This window comes from Chiloscyllium plagiosum, chromosome 25, assembly GCF_004010195.1.
Source record: "Chiloscyllium plagiosum isolate BGI_BamShark_2017 chromosome 25, ASM401019v2, whole genome shotgun sequence".
Classification (NCBI taxonomy): domain Eukaryota; kingdom Metazoa; phylum Chordata; class Chondrichthyes; order Orectolobiformes; family Hemiscylliidae; genus Chiloscyllium; species Chiloscyllium plagiosum.
This window is the reverse complement of record NC_057734.1, coordinates 9,494,641-9,510,931: the sequence shown is the minus strand read 5'-3', so window position 1 is coordinate 9,510,931 and position 16,291 is coordinate 9,494,641. Positions and strand designations below refer to the sequence as shown.

Here is a 16,291-nt window from a genome sequence, read left to right as displayed (position 1 = left end):
TCCTTTGAGTCCTCAACATTGATTGTGGACTTCGGGAAGCCCCCAGGTCAAACATGGTCAAGGAAGCCTCCTGCTGGTCACCATGTGATACCCCACCACTTCTGTTGATGAATGAATAGTCATCCATGTTGAACACCACTTGCAGGATGCACTGAAGGTGGCAAGGCTGCAGAATGTACTCTGGCTGAGGGACTTCATTGTCTATCACCATGAGCACATGACTGATGAAGCTTGTTGGGCCCTAAAAGACATAGCTGCTAGATTGAGTCTGAAGCAGGTGGTGACAGAGTAAACAAGAGGGAAAAACTACTTGATTTCATCTTCTCTAATCTGCCTGCCACAGATGCATGTGTCCCTGACAGACTGATCACTGCAAAGCCCACGTGAAGACTAAATCCTGTCTTCATACTGAGGATCTCCTCCGTCCTGTTGTGTCACATTATCACCATGCTAAATGATGGACTTCAAACATGTTTAGCAACTTGACTAGGCATCCAAGTGGTGCTGTGGGCAATCAGCAGAAGCACAATTGTATTTCAACACAATCTGCAACCTGATGATTTGGAAAATCCCCTGCGCTGCCATTATTGTCAAGCTAGGAGTTCAACCTGCTTTATTGAAAAGTGCAGGATGACTTACCAGGAGCAGTGCCAAGAATATCTAAAAACGAAGTGTCAGTTGGTGAAGCAACAGATCTGGACTAGCAGGTCGGACAGCATAAGCAGCAAGTGACAGACTGAGCTAAGCAGTTCCACAAACAATGGAATAAATTTAAATTCTGTAGTTCGATTACATACAGTCGTGAATGATTGTGGACAATTGAACAACTCACTGGAGGAGAAGATGCCATAAGTATCTCCATCCTTAATAAAGGGGGAACATAATACATTGGTGCAAAATATAAGGTTGAAGCATTTCCAGCAATATTCAGCCAGATGTGATGAGTAGATAAAATATCTGAAGGAGTGTCACTGGACCTGAAACATTGTCTACTTTCTCTCTGTGATGCTACCAGACCTGCTGAGCTTTATCTGCAATTTATGATTTTGTTTCTGATTTCCAGAATCTGGAATTCTTTGGCCAGTTTGATCAATTGCATGTGATATCACAAAATGGCTGAAGGCACTAGTTTGCAAAGGCAATGGGCCTTGATAGTATTCCAGTAATGATACTGATGATGTGCTCTAAAACTTGCTTCACCACTAGCCAAGCTGTTCCAAAGCAGCTACAATACCAACACTTATCTGACAAGGTAGTTAATCAACCAGTTTTGTAGTGCATACAAATCAGGGCAAATCCAACCCAGCTGTTTACAGCCCCATCAGTCTTCTCGAGATCATCAGGAGAGTGATGGCAGGATAATCAGCAGTGCTATCCAGTAGCATCCTGCTCAGCAATAATCTGTTCACTGATGCTCAGTTTGGGCTTTACTGGGCCATTCAGCTCCTAACTTCATTTCAGCCATGGTTTAAATGTGGATAAAATAAATCTGAATGCCAGAGTTGAGGTGGAAGTTGACTGCCTTTGACATCAGGGCTGTATTTGATCAAGAATTATATCAAGAAGCCCTGGCAAAACTGGAGTGGGGGTGGGGGAGGTTGTGAGGAGAATTTTCTGCTCGCTGGAGTAAAATCTGGAGTAAAGAAAGATGGCTGTGATTGTTGGATGTCAGTCCTCTCAGCTCTATGATCTCTTCAGGGGTTCTTTGGGATATTGTTCTAGGTTGGACCAGCTTCACCTCCTTCACCAATGACCTTCCGTCCATCATGAAACCAGAAGTGGGGGTATTTGTTAATAACAGCACAGAGTTCAGCAACATTTGTGACTCCTGTACTAATAATATCCAAATCTAACAAGACCTTGACAGTAATTAGGTTTGAGCTGATAAGTGCCAAGTAAATCTGGGTCCCACCAGTGCTGGGCATTAACTGTCTCCAACAAGAAATAATCTAACCGTCATGTGGCGGATTCAGCAATAGCAATGCCAGTATCATCATCCTGGGTGTTACCATTGACAGGAAACTGATCTGTACTAGCCATATTAAACTGATGCTTGAAGAGCATGTCTGAGTGCACAAATCCTGCAGTGATTAACTCATTTCCAGAATTCCCAAAGGCTGTCCACTATCTAAAAGGCATAGGTCAGGCATGTGATGGAGTATTCTCCGTTTGTATGGATAAGTGCAGCTTCAGCAACACTCAAGAAGCTTGATACCTGAAGCAGTTTGCTTGACAGACAGAAGTTGCACATTTAGTCCCTTCACCACAGGTGCACAGTAGTAGCAGTTTGTACCATCCACAAAATGCACTGCAGAAATTCATTGAAGTTCTTTCGACCACACCTTACAGATCCATGACTGCCATTTAGAAGTAAAAAGCAGCATTTACATGGGAATTCCAACACATACACCACAAAAAAGCAGCTCACCACCACCTTCTCGAGGGCTGGTAAGGATGGGCAAAAATGATCCAATCGGCAGTGCCCACATCCCATGAATTCATTTAAAAAATGTTGGAGGATCTTTACTGATTTTTTTTTTAATTTGTGTCTCTTATGACCAAGTTTAGCACCTGCTATTCTATCAATTTTTTTTCGCATACTTCGAGATTATATGTTTGTATGCACAAATAGAAGTTGAAATGGGAAATGAGATTTGTAATTTACAATATGTCTCATGGCTTTATAGTGTGACATTTATTCTCGTCATTTTACAGGGGCAGAGTAATAATTCTGATTGGACGAACCTCACTGGTGTCGGGCAATGTTCAGCATCTAAATGAATAGCAATGTGCTATTATGTCGCACAAACCTAAATGTCTGATTTGTTCCCTTTTAATGTATTGAATTTGATGATACCATCCGAGGCAATAATTAGTTGATATCGCTGTCCTCTGCTTCTGGGATTGGATGTGATTTAATGAGGGCATTTTAGAGATGTCAACAGACATTCACGTGTTTAGGCTTATACCTGTAGAATGACCACATTGCCCAGTTTACTTTTGATAGCATTTACAAGCAACAGTTAGTGCCTTTTGGAGCAGAACTTGACATGGGACATAAGTCAGAAGCCTCAAGAAAGAAAGTATTTAGATTACTGGCTCCATGCTTGTTGGTTACCCAAGTTGATGGCTGCATCCTTTCTAATTTTCACTAGAAAGAAAATTATGTATTTAAATAACTAATGGAGGAACATTTATTGTGAAAACCGAATTCTTTTTTATTTAATCAACCACAGGCTTTTTTACAATCTCATATACTTTATTCTCTTCTATGCATGCTTTTCCATTTGTAACAAGTGTGAGTATGTGTATGTGCTTGTTGAATTAAATATCAATAGTGTATGTGACCATGAGGGCTCTGACAATGAAATGATCAGAACTTTTCACTAGAGCTGCGAACTGCTTGAGCTACCAGATAGTAGATTTAACAAACATATCCAGGTAGCTGTAAATTCTGTATGGAATGTTTTCATGTAAACTAATATGCCAAATATTCTGTTAATTCTTCAGTCTCCATTGTGTACAAGTCAATCTAAAAATTGTTCAGCCATTCTTTTGTTTGCCAGTTTGCTCCTGAAACTCTGTCCACAAGCTGTTAAATGCAATGTATCTCCTGAGCGGGATAGTGTATATCTCATAGTACTCATTTTTCTGTAGGTGTGTCCTGCTCTAAAGTAATTGCTCTTACTGAGGAGTATGCTAATATATTAAAGGCTGCCAAATGTAATTGCAATTCCAGAATATTTGCATGTGATGGAACAGTTGACAATTCATTTTGATGCTGGAAGTCTTGCCTCTCATGCATACCATTCCTGCTTCGAACAGTCTTGATCAATCGATTAAAACTTTGGCCATTCTCATACTACGTGAATCAAGCTTGTTTGCATTGCACTGTTTTATTTCAAGTTTCTAATTAAATTCCGTTCCTCTGCAGGATGCTGCTGCAAAGTGTTCCACTTCAAATGTTGCAACAGAAGTTGAAATTCTGAAGAAATTGGACCATGTAAGTTACAGAAAGTGTCTACTTTATTGTATTGAAATATTAATTTCTGATTGATAAATACTGTTAATTTTTTTTCTTAAAGCCTTGCATAATCAAAATTGAGGAGGTGTTTGATTTTGAAGACTCGTTCTACATTGTACTGGATTTGTAAGTGTTACACATTTTTTTGGGTCTTACTTCTGTGGAAATTGCATTTTTTTTTATACAGAGGAACCTTGATTATCCGAACGAGATGGGCAGGCACTATTTCGTTTGGTAATTGATTATTCGGTTAATTGATTCCCTCTGGGGGTTGGAGTTTTTGTGAAGTCTGCTCCCCATTCAGGAGACAAGGCAAAATCACACTGTGCATGAGACCCTGCCCGGTCCCACCCCACCCCCACCTGACCCCAATCCCGTCTAACACTGCCACCGCTTGCCTCCAATCCCACACCACTGTCCGACCCCCGTTTGCGCCCATGCACCCCGCCTGACCACCACCACCACCCCCTCACCCCACCCACCCCTTTCAGGGCAGCCGGGCTGTACACCAACAGTAAGACTGCTCCTGCCTTTGTGGGGTAAGTCACCAAGGAGTGCACATGCATACGCGCGCACAACTTTTTGACAGGTTCCACCTCTGCCCTGTACAGGGAATCATTGAAGAGATTATCTGGGGAAGGGTGGTTTAGAGCTCACCTTTGGATAATCTGATATTCGGATAATTGATGTTTGGATAATCGAGGTTCCTCTGCTTGTCCTGTTTCTTTCTGTAATGATATTGGTTGAACTAAAATAATTTTAATGACGTTAACATTCCTTTGGTCTAAAATGTAATAAATTGACACAAATCTATAGATCATTTAAACAGGCATCTGGATTAAGCAAGTTAAACATAAGTTTAAAAGGAAATACTTGTGCACTGATCAATTCCATGCATGTACATGTGTGAAATAACTTCCATCTATCTTTATCTTTGGTGTAGTCGGAGAGGGATCAAAATTAAGATTTTTTTTTTTAAAAACGTAGTGGAGGTACAGGGGAGAAAACTAAATGGTGAACTTATTGAGTATTTCACTAACACTTTAACTGCTGGAATGATTTTTGTTTTCCTCTTCAGACTGTTGATAAAAGTCTGTTTTCTGCTAATGTTGATTGCCTCTCCCCAGGTAAACTTAGTTTAAAACTACATAAAAAAAGTAAGGAGGAGGCCATTCTGTCCTCGAGATTGCACCACCATTCAGTAAGACCATGGTTGATCTGACTATAATCTAAAATTCATCTATCCCTGACGACCTTCTTAAAGGACTTGGCTTCTGCCACCTTTTCAGAAAAAGAGTTTTAACAACTCAGCATTCTGAGAGAAAACAATTGCCTCATCTATGTTAAATTTGAGATCTCTAATTTTTAAACAGTGATTCCTAATTGTTGAAACATCCTCTCCACATTTACCCTGTGAAAACCTTGCATGATCTTGTACTTCAAAACAATCACAACTTGCATCCAGTAGAGTTCAGGAGAGTAAGCCCTGTCCAACCTTTCCTTATCAGACTGCCTCCCACTCCAAAGTATTAGTTTGGTAAACTTTCTATGAACTGTTTACAATATATTTACATCCTTCCTAAATCAAGGCAACCAGTATTCTACATAATATTTCTAGATGTGGCTTCATTAGTACCCTGTATATCTGAATGATATCTCCCTCTTTTTGTGTTGAATTTCCCTTGCAATAAATTATAACATCCTAATAGCTTTCCTCATTATTTACTGTGGAGGGAGACTTCGTTTTAATTTTCTTTAAAACTTGTCTTCGCTTTAATATGTTTAAAATGTTCTCCCATTTAAAGTATCATTCCACTTTTAACATTCCTTAATTCCTGGTCATATCTATTTTCATTGTGTATAAAGCATACACCTCCACTTGTGCTGCTAGAGCTGACACCACTGACTTTATGGGAGAAAGTGAGGACAGCAGACATTGGATATCAGAGTCGGGAGTGTGGTGCTGGAAAAGCACAGCAGGTCAGGCAGCATCTGAAGGGTAGGCGATTCCTGATGAAGGGCTTATGCCCGAAACATCGATTCTCCTTCTTCTCGGTGCTGCCTGACCTGCTGTGCTTTTCCAGCACCACACTCGAAAACTGTTTGTGTCCTACAGTCAAAAAATTTTGTTTGTTTAAAAATTTCTCTGCTTGGGTGCTGAAGTAAACTTCATTTTCAATCTTAGTTTTTAAAATTTCTGTTTCTATCTATACTAATGGAAGAACTGCGGTCAATTATTTATTTAAAATAATTTTCTACTTTACAGATAGAGGCACAGTGGTCGAGGAACTTGCACTCGGCCAGGACTGTAAATTTACTTTAAAGACTTCTCTATAAGAATGGAGCCTGCTTTCTTTTCACTGAAGTTTTCCTTGTTTTATTTTGCATGTTATTTCAACCAGGAATGTATAGTGCTGCACACGTCTGGTGCAATGTTTCAACTTTAACACCTGGCTGCTCTACATAAACTTTGTCCTCTGGAACTTGACTCTAATTTTAACATTAGTTGCTTTGGGAAAGCATGATTCACTGCAAGTTGTTTCACTTAAAGTTGCAATTTCCAGGAATGCAGCTCCAACTTTAACCAAGGGCACCTTGTTCCTGCATACTTCCCTTTTGTGATCCATACACTAGGACATCCAGATCCCTCTGCTTTGCAGAGCTCTGCATTCCTTTTCACTATTTAGGTAATAAGTTTATTTTAAATTTCTTAAAGTAATTAGTCAATTTCACTTTTCCATATTACACTCTATTTGCCAGTTCTTTGCCTACTCAAGTATCTGTATCCCTATGTAGCATCTGTTGGTTCTCTTCGCAGCTTACCTTTCTGCCTTACTTTGTGTCATCAGTAAATTTAGCAATCATACCCTTGGTCCCTTCATATAAGTTATATAAATTGTAAAGAGATGAGGTTCCAACACTAATCCCTGTGACGCAGCACACATGTATTTTGCCAACCGGAAAAAGACCTGATTGTGTCTACTGTTTGCTACCTTTTGGCAACCCAATGTTCCATCAATGCCTAGATTCTATCACCTAAAGCATGAACTTTTATTTTCTGAAATAACCTTTGACATGGCACTTTATCAAATACCTTCTAGAAACTTAGCTATTAATGAAAGAAGAGACATGGAAATAATTTGCCTTGTGTTAAGAGACTAGGTATATTTTGCAATAGGCTACCTTTTTAATAGAAAGATACTGATGTGTCCGAAATCACAAAGTATGGAATGGAGATGACTGTTAGCATAAAATGTTATTCAGATGTATGATCAGTGCATTTTTATAGCTGCTGCTTTGAATTTTATGACCAATTTCATTTTTCACTTAAAGGAAACGGGATTATAGCATGCTTGCTGCAAAATTTGTGTATTAAGCATTATATCTCTGTTGAACTTGCCAAATGATCCCGGTGTGATTATTCGTACACAAGAATAGTTATATCCGGTAGCTACAATTCAATTGAATCTGTGTCCTGATTAAAATATGGTTGCACACAATTGGATAATTTCTCATTTGCACCCTTTGTCATATGCTACAAATAATTTTATTTTGGTATGAATTGGAGATTATCTTGTAAAGCTAAATAAATTCTTTTTGAGAAATTTAATCCTTTTTTTAAAGGATGGAAGGTGGCGAGCTTTTTGATCGAGTAGTCCGCTCGAAAGGACTTAAAGAACAAACGACCAAACTGCTGTTCTATCAGATGCTTCTTGCAGTCCAAGTATGTAGCTACAATTTGTATTATATGTTGTGAGCAACAAATGTAACAAATTTCTATGCTGATGAACTAAAAGCAGCTAACTCTTTATTTTGGTTTAGAAACATGTCTGTTATCTCAACCGCTATTCCTATCCTGCTTTTCTAACTAATTACTTCTTCTCCGGAAGGTGTTAGTTCATGTTGGAATATTGTCATGAATTCCAGCTGCCCATTCACTTATCAAAAGAACAAGGAGCCTGGGACTACATAATCCTTTCCTCACGTCAGCCTTTTCTCAGAGTCGTTACATAATGATCAGATTTAGGAATGATCACTATTTTCTTTTGCTTACTCCATTTCTCTTCCTCTGCCCCCAACCCATCACCATCACCACCACCAGGACCACACAAAGAACAGACTTGCTCTTGTGTGATAGAATGCATGTATGATAGGATGGGTACTCCCCACATGGCCAAGCACCTTGAGCTCATCCCCACAATACAAAGGATGGGTGGATGCCAAACCAATCAGCCTGCCCATCATGGTAAATAAATACCTAAGATTCAGTAAAGTATGTTTAAAAAAAAAAACTCACTTAAGCCTTTCACTGAGCCAGAGATGTGTCATAACATGTCTGAATGTATAGTTTCAAACCCATTCTGACCACCCCCACATCAGAGATTCTCTGGCAGCTCAAAAGAATGCAGCTTCCTCCAGAGAGATGATGGCCTCACTCTACTAATCTGGGTTGTTTGCAATATGTTGTGGCACAGACTTATTTTACATCTGTGACTTTCCTTCTGGAGTGAGGTGAACTTTCTCTGGCCCTCTAAATTTCTGCCACTGATTTTTGTTGAGAAATCCACCAACATGAATATAATAGTTTCATGAGACACTTTTCAAATGAACATTCTCATTTGTTTCTTCTTTCCTTACTCTGCTGATAAGAAGACATCTTTCTCTTCATGTGTTGCTAAAATTTTTTACTACTTAATTCCATTGCAGTGCCTCGTTGTCTTGCCGCACATCAGATTTAGTAACCTGTTACTACTGGCTTAACTTTATCTGAATTTCAAGCTTGGATCTCAAAGTATTTTGAACTTGTGGAATATTAATCTAAATAATGTAGTTTTCCAAATTAGTTTGCCTCAGAATTTAAACAAGCAGACATGTTAATTTGTGTCAGAAATATGGACTGCAAAAATACCAAGTTTTTTTTTTAAAGAGTGGTGAAGTATGCATGAATTTTAAAATACCTTTTAACAGTTAATGCCAAGGATTTACTGGGGAAAAAAATAATAGCATGTAAATGATGTGCAAATTGATTAGTAAATCTTGTAGAAAAGAAGCAGTAACTGAACTGTCATAAGTTGCTAGCCAATTTTTGTATGATTTTCTTATTAGCTTTGTGAAACAGCATCATTCACCTTAACCTTCTGGTGATATTTATGTAGTTGTTAAGTTTGGTAATTGTTCCATCAATTCACCACGTAGAATGGTAGAAGTTGATGCAAGTATTCAGTTAACAATGATAACGACTGCCAAACCACTTCTTTTGCCCAGAAAATGAAAATTTAAAATGTGGAAAGAAATTGTCTAGAGGTTCTGAGTTGTTGAAATTTTAAAAGTATCAAATTTTAAAATGAGCTCGTGCTCTGTCTGTCTCTCTCTCTCTCTCTCTCTCTCTCTGTCTGTCTGTGACTCTCTCTCTGTCTCTTTAAATCTGATTTGTCACTGAATTTACCCTCAGATCTCCTTATTTATTTTTCACTCCTTTTAATATAATTGTTAGGGACACATTTGTTCTTTACTCACCAAAGACATTTCTATATATAGTGTTGCCTTTACTGCATTCAAAAGGATTTTCTTAGATTAACCCATGTTGGTGAATATAACATTTTTCATTTATTTAATGCTGAGAATAGAATTTCCTGAGCCTGCAGTTCTAGGAGAGAGAGTTGGAATAAGAAATATAAAAATATTATACCAGCAGGTAGAAACTAAATCAGGCTATGAATTGACTATCACAAGAATAGGACTAGTATTACATATACTGCTTCCTTTACTGAACTTGGCTAATTGCATTAAGTAGAATTTGAACCAATGTTACATAGTTTGGTGTTACACTAGACATTGCTAAGACACAGGAAAATTTATCTGTTACTCTTTCTCCCAGAACTACAAAGGTAGTCCTGTCTGTCTTCCACCAACTACAATTTAACATTTTACTGGAACCTATTTTAAACCTGAAAATTGACTTAATTACATCTGACTTTTAATGTGTTTGTACATGTGGTTGTTGAGGCTTAAACTTATTCGCATCTCATCAGCCTCCTAACGAATGGTCACACTGGTGAACTTCATGTGGGAGCACGACTTTGCATTGTCAAAACGCTACCAAAAGTTCCGAGGGGCCTAAGAAAAAAGACTCAGAAGTCTCAAAAGGTGATAAATCTCTAGTTAAATATCTAGTATTTAGAATTGTGAATTTTTTAACTCTTATTTGTTTTTAAAAACTGTCACTTGTTTTGATTCTGTGTTTGACAGTTTCTTGTAATTTTATGGTTATGTCAAGGATGAGAAAAGGCCATCAGAACTATATGCTGCCTCCCATTCTTTGACAATTTTAACTCCCATATTCCAACCCATGATTCATCCTCCCTGCAGCCATAACCTAAGAGAAGGAAATTAAACAAATCTCTAGGATATTCTACCATTCTTGCCAAAAGCCCAAGTAGTTCCAAATGTTTTATTTATTACTTACTGCATTTTCTCCCTTTCTGCATGCTTAAAGTAGTTCATTTATTATTACTTGAAAGTTGTCATCTTTGCCCTCACCGAAGCAATTCTCTATCACAGGTAATTTACCTTGTGGGAAAAGTAAAACTGCAAGATCAGTTAAATTTTCCTTGTTTCTGTCCCTCTGAAGACCCTTTCTTGCCTTTTTTTATTTGTTTATAGTACACTGATACAGTCATATATCAGTGCCATTTTCTGTTATTTACCTGAGCTGGAAAATTTAATCAACTTTGCTTCCAATTTTCACATTACTCTCCCACTTTAATGTCATCATCTCTGCCTGTTTGCTTCTCCTTCTCGATTTCTCTGTTTCTGAGCCGAGGCTGCAAACTTGAACATCTACCTCCATGTCCTATTTCCTGTAAAATTCCATTCTATTCTGATGATGCAGTCTTCCATACCAGTACTTCTGACATCTCTTCCCTTTACCTCTGCTAAGGATTTGCCTGTCCCCACAACTCAACTGATTTTCCACACTTCAGTCATCCTCCTTCCCAGACTATCATAGGGTTTCTTAGTGCTCACCTTACACACAGCTAGCCTTAATTTCAGTTGATCATCCTCTAGTTTTGCCACTGTTGCCATCACCTAATCCATCTTCTGCTCCCTTTCCCAAGACACCATTCTGTATCAACAGCACCTGCTTTATTTCTATCTCTCTCCCTCCCTCCCCCTCTCTCTCTTCCTGTTTCATTAATTTTCCAACTTCTTCCTGCAGTGACCCTTCTGTCCTTGACATCCTTTGGTTTTCCATTCAAACTCAACATATGCTCAAATGACATTTCATCTTTTAGTTCAATGCTTTACAGCTTTCCGGAATCAGATTTACTTTCAACAGTTTCTGCACGGATATTCTTTCCTTTTTGCTTTACAGGTTTCAATTTTATTGTTTTCTCTCTCTGGATGGAAACTGTTCATCATTCTGCCTTTCACATCTCTTTTCGAACAATTATTTGTTTCTTATATGTTGACCATTCATTTTGTCCTTGTCCCACCAACTTCTTTGTTTAATATCTGTAGATTGCTACTTTTTCATAAACCATTTCTGTTCATCTTTATCCACCATTTCTTCTTTTCACTCACTTAAAAAAAGTTATTAAATTTCTAACTTTTTCTCTGGTATAAAATCGTTGACCTTAAAACAACTTTTTCTCCACTGATGCCATCTGATCTAAGTATTTCCTGCATTTTCTGTTTCTATTCCAATTATTTGTTTGACCTTTTAATTAACTCTGGTGTGAGCTGGCAAAAACTGCAGTTTAAGAAAGAATAATTGCTCTTTGAGATTTGGCCCACTGGCTCTTTGCAGGGCAGCAGGAAAAGGGCAATAAATGTGGCTTTGCTGTTGTTACTCCTCTCTTGAGAATATTTTAAAATTTAGGTGATATTGTTAGAGGTTGCAAGGCCAGAAGGGTTTACTTTTTTAGCCACAGATCAAAGAACTAGGAAGATAGGAAATCAGTGTGTTGAGTTGGAGAGGAGAGAGCAAGTGAATGCATTGTATCTTGTCTTGTAGGAAGCTTGAAACAAGACATTTAAAATCTGAAGCTCCATTTTCCTTGTCACTGCAGCAGACTCGATTGTTGTTAGTTCAATGTACAGTGATGCATTAGTGATTAATCTGGAATTCTGGATATTTATGTATGTCCATAGATTCTAAATCACACAGGGATAATATAGCATAACAAAATATAATTTAGTTTAAAATTCAAAAGATCAGAGGACATTAAATTTTCAATCTAATTACAGTACCTTCATGAAAATAACATCACCCACCGAGATCTCAAACCAGAGAATGTACTGCTTGCGAACAATGAAGAGAACTGCCTCATTAAGGTAAGGATTATGATGCAGTTTGATGCCATCTACTGGTAAAACCGAAATAGTATTGAGAGTGTACCAAATGTAGTGGCAGTAAAACGATGCATTGAACATCAGCCACTGTTGCATTTCATCTACGTGGTATACGGACTATTTTACCCAGTTATCTTATTTCTGCATGAAATTTCGTTTGTAACATTCTGTAGCTGCACTGATTCTGATTTATGACTGTTTCTATATACTGGTATTTAAAATGACTTCACCCCATAACAATTTGCACCCTTGATATTAGGCAACATTCCAAAACTTCTGTTTATTGAAGACTTCCACCTTTGTTTTCTTTATCTTCTCATTATGATAAGCTGGTTGATATCAACTGTTACTTGACCAAATGGCAATTTTTGTTACCATCTTCCTTTCTGGCTCTTAATTTTTAAATCTCATCCTCCTTGTGGATCTTGTTGTGCACCTGGTTTTAAATTACACAACACTGGCGGACCACAGCAAATCCTCACGGGAATGCAATGATCATGACTCAGACCAGACTAAATTTCCCTAGTTTACATTTTCCTATCACTAGCAGCCGTCCAGGTCAAGTTCTGGAATTTCTTCCTGAAAATGTATTTATCCTTTTAAAACACTTTTTATAGCCCAAACCCTTGTCTGCTATCTGATTTGAGAGCAGTATTTCCTAAAATGTTTCATTAGACACAAGAGTGTTTGTTTAAAAAAGGTTTCAAGTTTAATTCATTTCTTATATGGAATATGAATGATGCAGGCAAAGTCAGCATTTGTTTTCCATCCCTAGAGCTGTGTGGCTTGCTTTTCTAGCCGGTCAGGGCATTTCAGAGGTTGGGTAAGAGTCAGCCACTTTTGCTATGGGTCTGAATGGATGTGTTTGTCAGACTAGATAAGGATAACAAATTTCTTTCCATAAAGTATGTTAGTAAATGGATGAGTTTTTATGATGATTGTTTCATCATTGTGGGTGTACTGTACCTTTTAAGAGAGTTTAAAAACTAGCAGAACTACCTGACAGCCCCAAGTATTCTGAATAAGATACAATGTAACATGTGGTCCAGCTACTGGGGTAGCTGGTTGCCTGGAGACAAAAACAGATTTGAATTAGGCCAATCAGTTTAAATTATATCCCCCCAAAAAAAACAAATTCCAATCAAGTTTGAATTTAGTATATTGATAATCTTAAAAGCCAATGACACAATCCAATGCTTTGGGGGGGGGGGGTATAAGACCAGGGAACGTTGAACAGTTGGGAGGAGAACTGCCATGCCACCAGCAGGTAGAGATTGCCTGAAAAATAGCTCTTAAAGATACCTTTATCGATTAGTGTCCTGTGAAGCATAATCCCTAAGAAGAAGAAAAAAAGACACTGGGAGATCCAAATAGAAGATTCGACAGCTGGCTGGGTTTGAAAACTTGAATTTTTGATAAATCTTAATCAGAGGTTATTATCAGACTAGTATTATAGAAGGGAAGATAGGTTAGAGGAAGGAGTTATAAATAGTTATTAGTTCATTATCTTTTAAGAAATAAAATTACTTTAAATAGTTCTTGGCCTCTTGAATTTTCACAGATTACTGCATGGGATAAATCTTTTCTGTGTTGCTGGTGTAAATTAAACAGGAGGGTTTACCCTGTGTTGTAACAATTGCCATTTCAGGACTAGTTTTATTTTCCAGATTTATTAATTTTCTTTTGAACTCCAGCTTGCTTGGTGGAATTTGAACTGATTCCCCACTAGTCCAATGGTAAATGCATGGTGTTGTTGTTGCGTCTCCTTGGCCTACTATCCGCAGAGAAACAGCAATACGAATAGGTTAATCTGACCAAACTTGAATCCGATGTATTTCTAGTATTGCGTGCAGCAGTATGTGGGGTGAGTGGTGGTGTCCCTACCCCTAGACCAGGAGGCCTAGGTTCAAGTCCTGCCTGCTCCAGGGGTGTGTCATAATGTCGCTGAACAGTTTGATTACAAAAATAGGTTTAAATAAATAAAGAAGTTATCCTAATCATTTATATTAATTGAACTTTCCCTCTGCGCAGTTATCTCAAAAAAATTACCATTTAAATTTGCCTTGCTCCTTTACTCTTCAGTTGCTTGCAGATGTTGTGGCAAAGCCAGCATTTGTTGCCCACCCTTCACACATTCATATAATGGATGTTGAACCATGTTAAATGCTGTGTAAATTGTGAAAACTGCTGTGAAATCCATGCAAACTGTATTTAGTAATTGCTCCATTCTCCTTCATATAACAGAGAACATGGCAGTGCTTAACTGGAATCCTTCAATACATAACAAAGACTTGTCTCTTTAAAAAGCTAAATTTAATCTTTTCGAACACTATTTTTATTCTTTCTAAGATTACTGATTTTGGTCTGTCAAAGATCTTGGGAGAAACATCCCTGATGAAAACATTATGTGGAACACCCACCTATCTAGCTCCAGAGGTGTTGCTGGGTGCTGGAGCAGGAGGGTACTCCAAAGCGGTGGATTGCTGGAGCCTAGGAGTTATACTTTTCATATGGTAAGTCATTTGCTTTGCATGAATTTCATCAAGTGTTGGTTTTCGGATAGAAATTTTTTTGTACAGTGATCTAGTAAACTGAAGCACAATTAATTGCAATTTTCACTTTGTTTGAAGTGAACTGTTAGTTTGTAAACACTTGTGTGTTTGTAGTGACTTGATGGCATGTAGGACTTGCTTTGAAAAGCAGATGGCCAGTCTGTTTTTCTCTTTATAGTTGCTGCCAGACTTGTTGACTTGCTCCAGCATGGTTTTGTTTCAAATTTCCAGCATCTCCAGTTATTTGTCTTACTAGAATGCATCCACTATGGATCAAATCTTTTCTTTGTGGGCCAGTTAAAGTTATTGCTTCTTAAGAATATAGGAAGGTATAACATCTGAAGGTAACTGCAATGTTTTTTTTTCTTGCCCATTTAAAAAAAAAAATCATTAAAAGACTGGCAACATGTGGTTTTGAATTGTGTGCAAATCAGAAGCTGGCATTGAGAATTTCATGTATTGCAATGTATGAACTGGAAGGCATAGGCTGAGTGGACTAGTGGGTCTTTTTCTGTGCACTCTTAACTGTACTTTCATATGTTTAGACATTCTTTGTGTTGTTTGTACTCTGTAGAAGTTCAAATAGGTAATTCTTCCTCTATGAAAAATATCAGCCGGAAAGTGTCTTAAAGTATATGTGGAGTTAATCTGTGTTTGAAATTAATGTAATATTAACTTGCTTAAACTTCAGAATGATTTATTAAGTTTTGAAAAGGACACAGTTCATCTATATTGATTCTTATGGCTTCTGAACAGATTTGTTTTATTAAATGGAGGGTGAACATAAGTTGTACAATTTGTTTTGACTTCTGTTTAAAATGCAGCTGCTATTTGGTAAGTGAGAAAGGAGGGCATGACCCTCCTCAGTAGATCATGAAAATTGGTGAATACTAAAGACCTCAAAAAGGTTTGGTCTTGCACTTGAGGCAACATTAATCCATATGCACAAAGACCAGATACTTAGCGATAATATAATGTTTCATAGGATGAATTTTTTTTGTCTTATTGCATATTTCAATCCAACAAAAGGAGCTTGGCATCCATGTCTTGTACAAAGTATTATTTTGGAAGAATATCTTGTGAGCAATTGGCAAAGTGAATAACCAAGTCCCTCTATAGTTACTAGAATGGAGACTGCATTTTGTTTTTCAGCTTGGGTGGGTATCCACCATTTAGTGATCAAATCAAAGACATGAATTTGAGGGATCAAATCATAAATGGACATTACAAGTTCATCCCGCAGTGCTGGGCAAATGTCTCTGAAGCAGGTAAGTGTAATTTGTAATTAAGGGAAAGGATTGAGTGAAATGTGATCAGCATTCAAAGCATTAAAACTTTATTAAGTCATCCTCTCTCTCTT

At 37.8% G+C, this 16,291-nt stretch overlaps 1 protein-coding gene across 1 annotated transcript in view; it reads left to right on the top strand.

Moving 5' to 3' along the window:
- The window catches only part of chek2 (checkpoint kinase 2), a 34,883-nt gene that overhangs the window by 12,510 nt on the left and 6,082 nt on the right, over positions 1-16,291 (top strand). The window contains exons 6-11 of the mRNA XM_043715463.1: positions 3,935-4,003; positions 4,086-4,150; positions 7,649-7,748; positions 12,275-12,361; positions 14,729-14,892; positions 16,084-16,199. Of these exons, the coding sequence (XP_043571398.1) occupies positions 3,935-4,003; positions 4,086-4,150; positions 7,649-7,748; positions 12,275-12,361; positions 14,729-14,892; positions 16,084-16,199 (601 nt within the window). The remainder of the gene's footprint in view (positions 1-3,934; positions 4,004-4,085; positions 4,151-7,648; positions 7,749-12,274; positions 12,362-14,728; positions 14,893-16,083; positions 16,200-16,291) is intronic.